The following is a 14,183-nucleotide window of genomic DNA, read 5'->3' on the forward strand; positions in this document are numbered from 1 at the left end:
CAAGCGACACTACTCTGTCCTCCTTCTCCTGGACATGTCTTCTGCCTTTGACACTGTAGACCACTCCCTTTTGCTACAAATCCTCTCATCCCTTGGCATCACAGACTTGGCCCTTTCCTGGATCTCGTCATATCTGACAGACCGAACATTCAGTGTCTCCCTCCCCCACACCACCTCCTCACTTCGCCCCTTGTCAGTCGGTGTTCCTCAAGGCTCTGTTCTAGGACCCCTACTCTTCTCCATCTACACTTTCGGCCTGGGACAGCTCATAGAATCCCACGGTATGCAGTACCATCTCTACGCTGACGACACGCAGATCTACCTCTCCGGACCTGACCTCTCCTCCTTGCTTACCAAAATCCCGCACTGTCTGTCTGCCATTTCAGCCTTCTTTTCTGCTCGCTTTCTACAACTGAACATGGACAAAACAGAATTCATCATCTTTCCCCCATCTCACTCTACCCCTCCACCAGACCTATCCATCAATGTCAATGGCTGCTCACTTTCCCCAGTCCCACACGCCCGGTGCCTCGGGGTGATCCTCGACTCTGCCCTCTCTTTCAAGCCACATATCCAAGCCCTTGCCTCCTCCTGTCGTCTCAAACTCAAAAATATTTCCCGGATCCGTGCTTTCCTTGACCGCAACACTGCAAAAACGCTAGTGCATGCCCTTATCATCTCCCGCCTCGACTACTGCAACCTCCTACTCTCTGGACTCCCCTCTAGCACTCTGGCACCACTCCAATCCATCCTACACTCTGCTGCCCGACTAATCCACCTGTCCCCCCGCTATTCCCCAGCCTCTCCCCTGTGTCAAGCCCTTCACTGGCTTCCTATCGCCCAGAGACTCCAGTTCAAAACCCTCACACTGACATACAAAGCCATCCACAACCTGTCTCCTCCATACATCTGTGACATGGTCTCCCGGTACCTACCTACACGCGACCTCCGATCCTCCCAAGACCTCCTTCTCTACTCCCCTCTCATCTCTTCTTCCCATAACCGCATCCAAGACTTCTCCCGTGCTTCCCCCATACTCTGGAACTCTCTACCCCAACACATCAGACTTGCGCCTACCATAGAAACCTTCAAAAAGAACCTGAAGACTCATCTCTTCCGACAAGCCTACAGCCTGCAGTGATCCTCAACCTACTGAACAGCCGTACAGCCAGCTCTTCCCTCTCCTAGTGTATCCTCACCCACCCCCTGCAGACTGTGAGCCCTCGCGGGCAGGGTCCTCCCTCCTTATGTACTCGTGTGCCTTGTTATCTGCTCATGTTTAATGTATTTGTCTATATTTGCCCCGTATTCACATGTAAAGCGCCATGGAATAAATGGCGCTATAAAAATGTATAATAATAATAATAATAATGATGTCAGAAAACGGGCACCGCTAAGTGTGCATGGCCAAGGGATAACATAACAGCGCAGGCTCCGTGACAGCTTAAAACAACGCTGATGAGGCAGCGCACGGCACCAAGGGGATAGGAATGACAGCTGTGCTGTGTCCCATTACTAAGGAAATTCCCACCTCCGGGACGGTTTTACGGTATCAGGGGACACATTTTATAAGTGTTTACTTCTGTGTTTGCAAGGAGCATAATTAAAAGAGCAACCTTATCCTTTTGCATCCTTAGTGCTGCACAAGATGGCTCTTTCAGCTACAAACGCCTTGGGGGGGTTAAAGGTTCCCTTTCAACTTGCTCCAATCAGGCTTCGGCCTACACTCTGTTCCTCTGCTACTCGTGCTGTCCCTGGGCTCTAACACCGCCAGTTGGTGCCTGGAAGTGCTGTCCACACAGTCAACAGTCGCTCCTCTGTTATTGGGGTTCAGTAACGTCAGCTGATCCCCAGCTGTGTGCGCGGCAATACCTCCAATCTGCTCATCCAGCTGTCCCTGGGCTCTAACACCGCCAGTTGGTGACTGGAAGTGCTATCTGCACAGTCAACAGTCGCTCCTCTGTTATTGGGGTTCAGTAACGTCAGCTGATCCCCAGCTGTGTGCGCGGCAATACCTCCAATCTGCTCATCCAGCTGTCCCTGGGCTCTAACACTGCCAGTTGGTGCCTGGAAGTGCTGTCTGCACAGTCAACATTCGCTCCTCTGTGATTGGGGTTCAGTAACGTCAGCTGATCCCCAGCTGTGTATCCGGCAACGTGGCATGCGACCGCCATGCTGGCACACTAACAGACATTTACATGCCTACAGTGCAGGCTTCAGCCTACACTCTGCTCCTCCTGCTGTCCCTGGGCTCCAACACTGCTGGTTGATGCCCCGAAGTGCTGTTTGCACAGATCCAAACACCTCGCCAATGTGTTAGTGGGGTTCAGTCACGCCTGCTGCTCCCCTGCTGTGTATCCGGCAACGTGTCATGTGACCGCCACGCTGGCACAACTAAAATGTAAGGGAACCTGTCCCCCCCCTAGGCGTTTGTTACTGAAAGAGCCACCTTGTGCAGCACTAATACTGCACAAGGAAAAGGTGGCTCTTTAAATTATGCTCCTTGGAAACACTGAACTACACACTCATGTAATGTGTCCCCTCACACCGTCAAACCGTCCCGGAGGTGGGACTTTCCTTTGTAATGTGACGCAGCACAGCCGTCATTCCTACCCCCTTGGCTCCATGCGCCGCCTCCTTAGCGCTGTTTGATTCTGTCACGGACCCTGCGCTGTTATGTTATCCCTTGGCCATGCACAGTTTGCGCTGCCCGTCCTCTGACATCATTTGTTGTCGGGCTGGCTGCGCCTGTGCGTCCACACTGCCCGAAATCCCACCTCGGAGTGTCGTCTAATGTGATCCCACAGTGGGCCTGGGATCCATGGCCATGCGCAGTGGATATACCCGCCTCTCACTCCCCTTCTTCCCGCTTCTTCAGACTAGGCGGCGTCAGCTGATCCCTAATAGCATGCCACGGCCGTGACGCTGCACAGTCTGAAGAAGCAGGAAGGAGAAGACTGAGAGGCAATGATATGCACTGCGCATGCCCATGGATCCCAGGCCCGCAGTGGGATTACATTAGATGACACTGCGAGGTTGGATCTCGGGCAGCTTGAACGCACAGGCACTGCCAGCCTGACACCTAAATGATGTCAGAAGACGGGCACCGCTAAATGTGCATGGTCAAGGGATAACATTACAGCGCAGGCTCCATGACAGAATCAAACAACGCTGAGGAGGCGGCGCACGGCACCAAGGGGGTTGGAATGACGGCTGTGCTGTGTCACATTACAAAGGAAAGTCCCACCTCCGGTACGGTTTAACGGTGTGAGGGGACACATTATATGAGTGTGTAGTTCAGCGTTTGCAAGGAGCATAATTTAAAGAGCCACCTTTTTCCTTTTGCAGTATTACTGCAGTACAAGATGGCTCTTTCAGCAGCAAATGCCTGGGGGGGGGGGGGGTTAAAGGTTCCCTTTCAACTTGCTCCAGTGCAGGCTTCGGCCTACACTCTGCTCCTACTGCAGACCCTGGGCTCTAACATCGTCAGTTGTTGCCTGGAAGTGCTAGCTGCACAGAGAAAAACACCAGCCAATGTGTCAGTGGGGTTTAGCAACGCCAGCTGTTCCCCTGCTGTGTAGCCTGCAACGTGTCCAGCACAAGCCACGCTGGCACAATAACAGACATTTTCCTGCCACCAGTGCAGGCTTCGGCCTACACTTACCTCCTCTTTGATTCCCTGGGTTTAAACACTGTCAGTTGTCACCTGGAAGTGTTGTCTACACAGAAAAAACACTCGCTGATGTGTCAGTGGGGTTCCGCAACGCCAGCTCTTCCCCTGCTGTGGGTCCGGCAACGTGTCCTGCAAACGCCACGCAGACACAACAGACCTAAAGCTGCCGCCAGTGCAGGCTTCGGCCTACACTCTGCTCCTCTCCTCCTGCTGACCCTGGGCTCTAACTCCGCCAGTTGGTGCCCGGATGTGCTTGCTGCACAGAGAAAAACACCAGCCAATGTATCAGTGGGGTTCAACAATGCCAGCTGTTCCCCTGCTGTGTAGCCGGCAACGTGTCCTGCAAACGCCACGCAGGCACCTGAACTGAAATTAAAGGGAACCTGCCCCCCCACCAGGTGTTTCTATGTATAACAGCCACCTTGTACAGCAGTAATGCTGCATTTTTACAAGGTGGCTAACTTTTTCTCCTTGCCCACGTGGAACTCAACACATACAAAATGTGTCTCATTAGAGACCATTACACTGTCCCTGAGGTGTGACTTTCCTTTTTAATGACACGCAGCACCCCCCTTCGTAGCGCTGCCCGTCTTCTGACATCATTGGTTGGCTAGATGCGCCTGTGCATCCGCCCAGCCCGACACAACGCCCCTCGGTGTCTTATTTTTTTTTACTGCGACGGTGTGATTGATGGGCATGTGCAGTGTATATGTTCACCTGTCTTCACTCATCTCCTTCCGCCTTCTTCAGACTGTGCTGCCTCATGGCCGTAGCATGCGATAAGGGATCAGCGGAGGCCGCCCAGTCTGAAGCAGGTGTAAGGACACGTGTGAGTGGCGAACATATTTACTGCACAAGGCCATGAATCCAAGCCCCGCAGTGTAAATTTTTGAAAACACACTGTGAGTCTGGGATTCATGGGCATCACTAAACGCAATGGTCAACATGAAATGAGGTCAGAAGACGGGCAGCGCTAACAGGGCATTGCCAAGGGATAACACAAGAGCGAAGACTCCTGTACAGCAAATAATGACGCTTAGGAGTCTGCGCCCAGCACCTAGGTGTAAACTTTGACACCTGTGCTGCGTCTCCTTAAAAAGGCTAGTCACGCCTCCAATACAGTTTGACTTTATAATGGGCTAAATTGTGTACGTGTTTCATTCAGCGTGTGCATGGAGCAAAATTCATAGAGCAACCTTTTACTTGTGCAGCATTACTGCTACACAAGGTGTGGCTCTTGTACTTTGTAACACCTGAGGGGACGGTTAAAGGTTACCTTTGAAATTGGTTCAACTAGGCTTCGGCCTACACTCTGCTCCTCCTGCATACCCTGGGCTCTAACTACACCAGTTGGGGCCCGGAAGTGCTGGCTGCACAGAGAAAAACACCCGCCATTGTGTCAGTGGGGTTCAGCAACGCCAGCTGTTCCCCTGCTGTGTAGCCGGCAATGTGTCCAGCACAAGCCACGCTGGCACAACAGACCTAAAGCTGCCACCAGTGCAGGCTTCGGCCTACACTCTGCTCCTCTTCTCCTCCTGCTGACCCTGGGCTCTAATACCGCCAGTTTTTGCCCGAAAGTGCTAGCTGCACAGAGAAAAACACCAGCTAATGTGTCAGTGGGGTTCAGCAACGCCAGCTGTTCCCCTGCTGTGTAGCCGGCAACGTGTCCTGCAAACGCCACGCAGGCACCTGAACTGAAATTAAAGGGGACCTCCCCCCCCAGGCGTTTCTATGTATAACAGCCACCTTGTACAGCAGTAATGCTGCATTTGTACAAGGTGGCTAACTTTTTTCCTTGCCCACGTGGAACTCAACACGTACAAAATGTGTCTAATTAGAGACCATTACATTGTCCCTGAGGGGTGACTTTCCTTTTTAAATGACACGCAGCACCCCCCTTGGTAGCGCTGGCCATCTTCTCACATCATTGGTTGGCTGGCTGTGCCTGTGCGTCTGATGGGCATGTGCAGTGCATATGTTCGCCTGTCTTCACTCATCTCCTTCCGCCTTCTTCAGACTGTGCGGCCTCATGGCTGCGGCAGGCGATAAGGGATCAGCTGAGGCCGCCCAGTCTGAAGCAGGTGTAAGGATATGTGTGAGCGGCGAACATATTTACTGCGCAAGTTCATGAATCGCAGCCCTGCAGTGTGACTTCATGAAAAGACACTGCGGGTTCTGGGATTCATGGGCATCGCTACCCGCACCGGCCGACATGAAATGAGGTGAGAAGACAGGCAGCGCTCACAGCTCATGGCAATGGGATTACACAAGAGCGCAGACTCCTGTACAGCAAATAACAACGCTCAGGAGGCTGCGCCCAGCACCAAGGCGTTATTTTGGACACCTGTGCTGCGTCTCCTTAAAAAGAAAAGTCACGCCTCCACTACAGTTTAAGTGTATAATGGGCTAAATTATGTACGTGTTTCATTCAGCGTGTGCAAGGAGCAAAATTCATAGAGCAACCTTTTACTTGTGCAGCATTAATGCTGCACAAGGTGTGGCTCTTGTACTTTGTAACACCTGAGGGGGGGGGTTTAAGGTTACCTTTGAAATTGGTTCAATTAGGCTTCGGCCTATACTATCCTCCTCCTGCTGCCCCTGGGCTCTAACACCGCCAGTTGGTGCCCGGAAGTGCTGGCTGCACAGAGAAAAACACCCGCCATTGTGTCAGTGGGGTTCAGCAATGCCAGCTGTTCCCCTGCTGTGTAGCCGGCAACGTGTCCAGCACAAGCCGCGCTGGCACAACAGACCTAAAGCTGCCAACAGTGCAGGCTTCGGCCTACACTCTGCTCCTCTCCTCCTGCAGACCCTGGGCTCTAACTATGCCAGTTGGGGCCCGGAAGTGCTGGCTGCACAGAGAAAAACACCCGCCATTGTGTCAGTGGGGTTCAGCAACGCCAGCTGTTCCCCTGCTGTGTAGCCGGCAATGTGTCCAGCACAAGCCACGCTGGCACAACAGACCTAAAGCTGCCACCAATGCAGGCTTCGGCCTACACTCTGCTCCTCTCCTCCTCCTGCTGACCCTGGGCTCTAACACCACCAGTTTTTGCCCGGAAGTGCTAGCTGCACAGAGACAAACACCAGCCAATGTGTCAGTGGGGTTCAGCAACGCCAGCTGTTCCACAGCTGTGTAGCCGGCAACGTGTCCAGCACAAGCCACGCTGGCACAACAGAACAAAAGCTGCCACCAGTGCAGGCTTCGGCCTACACTCTGCTCCTCTCCTCTCCTCCTCCTGCTGACCCTGGGCTCTAACCCTGCCAGTTGTTGCCCGAAAGTGCTAGCTGCACAGAGAAAAACACCAGCCAATGTGTCAGTGGGGTTCAGCAACGCCAGCTGTTCCCCTGCTGTGTAGCCGGCAACGTGTCCTGCAAACACCACGCAGACACAAAGCTGCCACCAGTGCAGGCTTCGCCCTACACTCTGCTCCTCTCCTCCTCCTGCTGATCCTGGGCTCTAACACCACCAGTTGTTGCCCGGAAGTGCTAGCTGCACAGAGAAAAACACCCGCCAATGTGTCAGTGGGGTTCAGCAATGCCAGCTGTTCCCCTGCTGTGTAGCCGGCAACGTGTCCTGCAAACGCAGGCACCTGAACTGAAATTAAAGGGACCCTGCCTCCCCCACAGGCGTTTGTATGTATAACAGCCACCTTGTACAGCGGTAATGCTGCATTTGTACAAGGTGGCTCACTTTTTGTCCATGCACACGTCGAACTCAACACGTACAAAATGTGTCTCATTAGAGACCATTTCATTGTCCCCGAGGGGTGACTTTCCTTTTTAAATGACATGCAGCACCCCCCCTTGGTAGCGCTGGCCGTTTTCTCACATCATTGGTTGGCTGGCTGTGCCTGTGCGTCCGCCCTGGCCGACACAATGCGCCTCGTTGTCTGATATATTTTGACAGCGAGGGTGTGATTGAATGGCATGTGCAGTGCATATGTTCGCCTGTCTTCACTCATCTCCTTCCGCCCTCTTCAGACTGTGCGGCCTCATGGCCGCGGCATGCGATAAGGGATCAGCTGAGGCCGCCCAGTCTGAAGCAGGTGTAAGGACATGAGTGAGAGGCAAACATATTTACTGCACAAGGCCATGAATCCCAGCCCCACAGTGTGACTTTCTGAAAAAAACACTGCAGGTCTGGGATTCCTGGCCATCGCTAACCGCAGCGGCCGACATAAAATGAGGTGAGAAGACAGGCAGCGCTCACAACGCATGGCCAAGGGAAGACACAAGAGCGCAGACTCCTGCAAAGCAAATAACGACGCTTAATAGTCTGCGCCCAGCACCTAGGTATAAATTTGGACACCTGTGCTGCGTGTCCTTAAAAAGGCAAGTCACGATTCCAATACAGTTTGACTGTATAATGGGCTAAATTGTGTATGTGTTTCATTCAACGTGTGCAAGTAGAACAATTCATAGAGCAACCTTTTACTTGTGCAGCATTAATGCTGCACAAGGTGTGGCTCTTGTAGTTTGTAACACCTGAGGGGGGTTAAAGGTTACCTTTTAAATTGGTTCTACTAGGCTTCGGCCTACACTCTGCTCCTCCGGCTGACCCTGGGCTCTAACACCGCCAGTTGGTGCCCGGAAGTGCTGGCTGCACAGAGAAAAACACCCGCCATTGTGTCAGTGGGGTTCAGCAACGCCAGCTGTTCCCCTGCTGTGTAGCCGGCAACGTGTCCTGCAAATGCAACGCAGACACAAAGCTGCCTCCAGTGCAGACTTCGGCCAACACTCTGCTCCCCCTGCTTATCCTTTGCTCCAACACCGCTAGTTGTGGCTCTAGGAAGACAATCTTGAATAGGTCCAAATCCGGGTTCCAGTACCGTCAGCTGGTTCTCGACAGTGTCTTTTTCACGGGTACTCCCTCCTGCCCAGCCTGGTTCCAGCACCGTCAGCTGGTTCCGGGCAGAGCCTTTGGCTTAGGTGCCTCCTTCTGGGTATCCGAGTTCCGCCAACGCCAGGCGGTCCTTGGTAGTGCTTTTAAGCGCGGGTACCTACAGCTTTGTAACTGTGTTCCAGCACCGTCAGCTGGTCATCGGTGCCATTGGCTCTTGCACACTTGGGCAACACATCCGGGTTCCAGTACCGTCAGCTGGTTCTCGGCAGTATCTTTGTCACGGGTACTCCCTCGTGCCCAGCCTGGGTCCAGCACCGTCAGCTGGTTCCGGGTAGTGTCAAGGTCACTTAGACTCCAATACTTTGTCCCGTCATGTTGCGGTCGGGTTAGCCAACTCCATAGTGCCTCCAGTTTAGGAGCTTCCTATGTGGGCTGCGGGAATTGGCAATCAAGGCTGGTTCTGTAGTGCCAGTAGGCCAAGCTCCCCCCTGTAGGACTGTTGGTGTTCGGTAACTGTGGCAGCCTCGCGGCCTAGCTGTTCTCTCCTCTCCTGTGGGCCTTCTGGTCCACATCCTGGTTCCAGCACCATCAGCTGGTTCCGGGCAGAGCCTTTGGCTTAGGTTCCTCCTTCTGGGTATCCGAGTTCCGCCAACGTCAGGCTGTCCTTGGTAGTGCTTTTTAGCACGGGTATCTCCTGCTAAGTAACAGGGTTCCAGTAACGTCAGCTGGTCCTCGGTAGTTCCATTGGCTCTTGGACCTTCGGGTAGCCATCCGAGTTCCAGTTCCATCAGCTGGTTCTCGGCATTTTCTCAGCCTTCTTGTACCTTTTGCTACATTTCCAAGTTCAAGACCCTAAAGACGACGACCCGGAAGACTACCCCTAAGATGACGACGACACCAGAGACGACAACCACTGAGATGAGGACGACACTGGAGACGACGACGACGATGGCGGAGACGACGACCCTGGAGACGACGACATGGAAGACCGAGAAGCAGAAGAACAAGAGGCTGCAGAACAAAGAGCAGAAGAACATTAAGCATAACACTTAATATCAGAGCAAAAGATATCATCTAAATTATATGCAGAAGAAGACTAAGCAGTGTATGGGGGTGAGTCCGTTCCTCCTCATGGTGCCCCTGGATAAAGCCTGATGCTGCAGGCCAAACTGAACGCGGACAAATGTAACTTTTGTGACAGGCAGAACGGAAGGTGTAATCTTCAAACTTTTATAGATAACAACTACGGGAATGCCTGTCACAAATGAGAATATGATGAAGAAGTAGAATAGGAAGAATAATAATAGTTGAATAAAATTAATATGATGAATGTAATAAAAAAAAAATTAGGTAGAAGATGAAGAAGAAGATGAATAAGGTGAAGAAGTTGATGTCAAAGATGCTGATGATGATGAAGATGAAAGTGTGGGAAAAGTAAAAAAAAAAGGTGAAGGGCGTGGAATAGTGAAACATTAATATCTGACAAAATAAAAAAAATCTTAACATAGTCAATATCTTTATAACTCCGGACGTCTTAAAAAAAATTTAAAATTCCTGCTATTCTATTTGATTGGGCTAAACCTCTATGCCTTTAATGTCTCCGCCACCTCCCCAAATACATCCTGCATTATTCTTAGTTGTTTTCCTTCATGTAGAATGAACCTACAAGGAAAGAAAGAGTTTATTTTAATTCCGATATTTTCGTCCCATTGACTTGCATTGGGATCGGGTATCGGTATCGGCGATATCCGATATTTTTTGAATATCAGCCGATCCAATCCGATACCGATACTTTCCGATATCGGAAGGTATCGCTCAACACTACTTGTTACCTTTCTGAAAATGGAAAAATCTGAAAATGGAAAAATATAGGGATAAATTAATATTTTTGAGTGAAAAAGTACATTTTTAATTTTTTTCCTTCCACAATGATTTAATTTGGTTAAGACCCTAAAGAAATAATAAACTTCTTGAATGTGGCCTAGAGCATTTTAGAGGGTGCAGTTTTTAAAATGGTGTCACATTTGGGTATTTTCTGTTACATAAGCCTCTCCAAGTCACTACAAATGGGATGTGGTCTCTAATAAAATGGTTTTGTAAATATTGTTGGAAAAATGAGAAATTGGAGGTAAACTTTTAACCTTATAAACTTTCTAACAAAAAAAGTTTAAAAAATTACGTTGATGTGAATTAGACATATGCGAACAGAGCCGGTTTTAGACAAAGTGGGGTCCTGGGCAAAAGTATAGTATAACGCAGCCCCCCACACACAGTATAGTGCAGACCCCACACACAGTGCAGCTCCCACACACAGTATAATGCAGCCCCCACACACAGTACAATGCAGCACCCCACATACACAGTATAGTGCATTCCCCCCCTACACAGTATGGCGCAGTACCCCCACACACACTATTGTGCAGCAGACACACACTATAATGCAGACAGACACACAATACTTGCCTCTCCTCCTTGTTCCGCAGTGGCTCTGACTTCTGCAGTGTGAATCAGCATCTCATCAGCTCCTTCTGAAGCACACTGAGTCAGAGGTAGAGGGGGAGTGATGGGAGAGGGAGAGTCACATGACACTCTCTCCTCCATCACTGCTTTCAGGTTTATCGGCATCTATGAAGCCAATAAATTGAATGCATGATGCAGGGGAAGGGGGCCCCTGGAGCTTTGGGGGCCCTAGACGGCTGCCTGGTCTGCCTGTCCATGCCGGCCCTGTATGGGAAATGTTACTTATTAACTATTTTGTGTGATATAACTACAGGTGCATCTCACAAAATTTGAATATTATCAAAAAGTTAACTTATTTCAGTTCTTCAATACAAAAATTGAAACTCATATATTATATCTTTTTATTTATCTTTATTTATTTTACTCATTTATATAGCGCCATTAATTCCACAGCGCTTTACAGACATTATTGGCACTGTCCCCGATAGGCCTAACAATCTAATTTCCCAATCAGTATGTCTTTGGATTGTGGGAGGAAACCGGAGTACCCAGAGAAAACCCATGTAAAAACGGGGAGAACATTCAAACTCCTTGCAGATGCTATCGAGTTATTACAGAGTGGTATTTTCCAAGTGTTTGTTTCTGTTAATGTTGATGATTATGGCTTGCAGCCAATGAAAATCCAGTAGTGCTTTTCTCAGTAAATTAGAATAATTAACAAAAAACACCTGCAGTCTGACTTGAAGGAATAGCAGAAGGCAGTCATTGACACACTCAGCAAGGAAAGTAAATTTTGCATTTTATGTGGAAATCAAGGTCCCAGAATCTGGAGGAAGAGTGTAGAGGCACACAAACCAAGAAGCTTGAGGTCTATTGTGAAGTTTCTACAATCAGTGATGGTTTGGGGAGCCATATCATCTGCTGGTGTAGGTTCACTGTGTTTGATCAAGACTAAAGTCAGCGCAGCCATCTACAAAGGAATTTTAGAGCACATCATGCTTTTCTCTGCCAACAAGCTTTTTGGAGATGGAATTTTCATTCTCCAAAAGGAATTGGCACCTGTCCACACTGCCAAATTTACCAATACCTGGTTTAAAAACAACAGTATCACTGTGCTTAATTGGCCAGCAAACTCACCTGACCTTAACCCCATAGAGAATTTATAGGATATTGTCAAGAGGAAGATGAGATACACCAGACCCAACAATGCAGATGAGCTGAAGGCTGCTATGAAAGCAACCTGGGATTCCATAACACCTTAGAAGTGCTACAGGCTGATCGCATCCATGCCACGCCACATTGATGCATTGATGCAAAAGGAGCCCCAACCAAGTATTGAATGCATTTACTGAACATACATTTCAGTAGGCCAACATTTCGGATTTTAAAATCATTTTTCAAGCTGGTGTTATAAAGTATTCTGATTTACTGAGATGATGACTTTTGGGTTTTCATTGGCTATAAGCCATAATCATCAACATTAACAGAAATGAACACTTGAAATAGATTACTTTGTTTGTAATGACTATATTTAATATATGAGTTTCACTTTTTTATCGAAGAACTGAAATAAATTAACTTTTTGATGATATTCTAATTTTGTGACATGCACCTGTATCCGGTATAACGACATAAAAAAAATCAAAGTTTGAAAATTGAAATTGTTTTGTGAAATATTTGATATTTTCATGAAAAAAAGCAAATCATAAATATTCAATATCTCAGAATCACTGGGAAATGTTGACGCATTCCAGAGATATAACCTCATAAAGCGACACTGGTCAGAATTGAAAAAAATTGCTCAGGAAGGTGAAAACTGGCTGGGGGTGGTTGAAGAGGTCAAAAGACAATTTTTTTCACGTACATTGACACTCCCTCAGTGCACATCCAGCTTGATTTGCATGCAGCTTCTAAATTTGAATTCTCATTACTAGGGTTGAGCGACTTTTACTTTTATAGGATCGGGTCGGGTTTCACGAAACCCGACTTTCTCAAAAGTCGGGTCAAGTGAAATCGGCCGATCCTATAGAAAAGTCGGGGTCGAGGTCGGCCGAAACTCGAAACCCAATGCAGTGCATTGGGTTTCTAATGGTTCCCAGGGTCTGAAGGAGAGGAAACTCTCCTTCAGGCCCTGGGATCCATATTTAAGTGTAAAATAAAGAATAAGGAAGGCTGCTGGAAAGAAGCAGGGCGCGTCCGAGGGTGAGTTTATACCTAATAGGAATATACTCACCCTCGGACGCGCCCTGCTTCTTTCCAGCAGCCTTCCTTCCTAAGAATCAGCGCTTGAAGGACATTCGGTGATGTCGCGGCTTGTGATTGGTCGCGTGAGCGGTCACATGGGCGGTCGCGCGACCAATCACAAGCCGCGACGTCATATAAGGTCTTTCACGCGCTGATTCTAAGGAAGGAAGGCTGCCGGTTAGTACCAGGGCGCGTCAGAGGGTGAGTATAGCAATATTTTTTATTTTAATTCTTTATTTTACACTTAAATATGGATTCCGATACCAATTTCCAATATTGCAAACATATCGGAAATCGGTATCGGAATTCCGATACCAGATTCAGAAGATCGACGACCTCATGGCCGACCCCACACAGGGGTCTGGTCGGGTTTCATGAAACCCGACTTTGCCAAAAGTCGGCGACTTCTGAAAATGGCCGACCCGTTTCGCTCAACGCTACTCATTACTAATACATATGACCTCTATAAAAATAGATGATATTTTTATTGGTGGACTAGTGTAATATAAGAACATGCTGACATGTGGTTGACTGTAAATTTTTGAAAAAGAAGTCTTTTAAAATAATGGCTGTGACAATGAAAATTATCATTGTGATTATTTAAAAAAAATTCTTCATCTTTCAGTTTAATGTCTGGACTAGCAACAATGGATTCAAAAGTTTGCGGAAGAATGGGCCTCATAACTATCACATATTATTTATGGACAACATTTCTGGCTGTTGCAGTAGGCATCATATTGGTGGTTTCCATTCATCCTGGTGCTGCAGCACAAAAAGAAAATCATGTTGGTGGACGGCCTGTTCTAAGTTCTGCAGATGCTTTGCTAGATTTAATAAGGTGAGTGAAATAATAATGATACTACCTTTTATGAATGATAAGCAAAATGGTCAAGCCTGTATTATTGACTGGTCAGTGCGCATTGATGTGAGGTTGGCCTACCTGAATAGTTTATTAAATGACCGCAA

At 48.7% G+C, this 14,183-nt stretch overlaps 1 protein-coding gene across 1 annotated transcript in view; it reads left to right on the forward strand.

Annotated features, from left to right (window-relative positions):
* Nucleotides 1–14,183, forward strand: part of LOC138680259 (excitatory amino acid transporter 5-like) — a 1,936,174-nt gene that overhangs the window by 669,522 nt on the left and 1,252,469 nt on the right. Inside the window, exon 3 of the mRNA XM_069767861.1 lies at nt 13,843–14,055. Within this exon, the coding sequence (XP_069623962.1) occupies nt 13,843–14,055 (213 nt within the window). The remainder of the gene's footprint in view (nt 1–13,842; nt 14,056–14,183) is intronic.

This window comes from Ranitomeya imitator, chromosome 1 (genome assembly GCF_032444005.1).
Source record: "Ranitomeya imitator isolate aRanImi1 chromosome 1, aRanImi1.pri, whole genome shotgun sequence".
Lineage (NCBI taxonomy): Eukaryota > Metazoa > Chordata > Amphibia > Anura > Dendrobatidae > Ranitomeya > Ranitomeya imitator.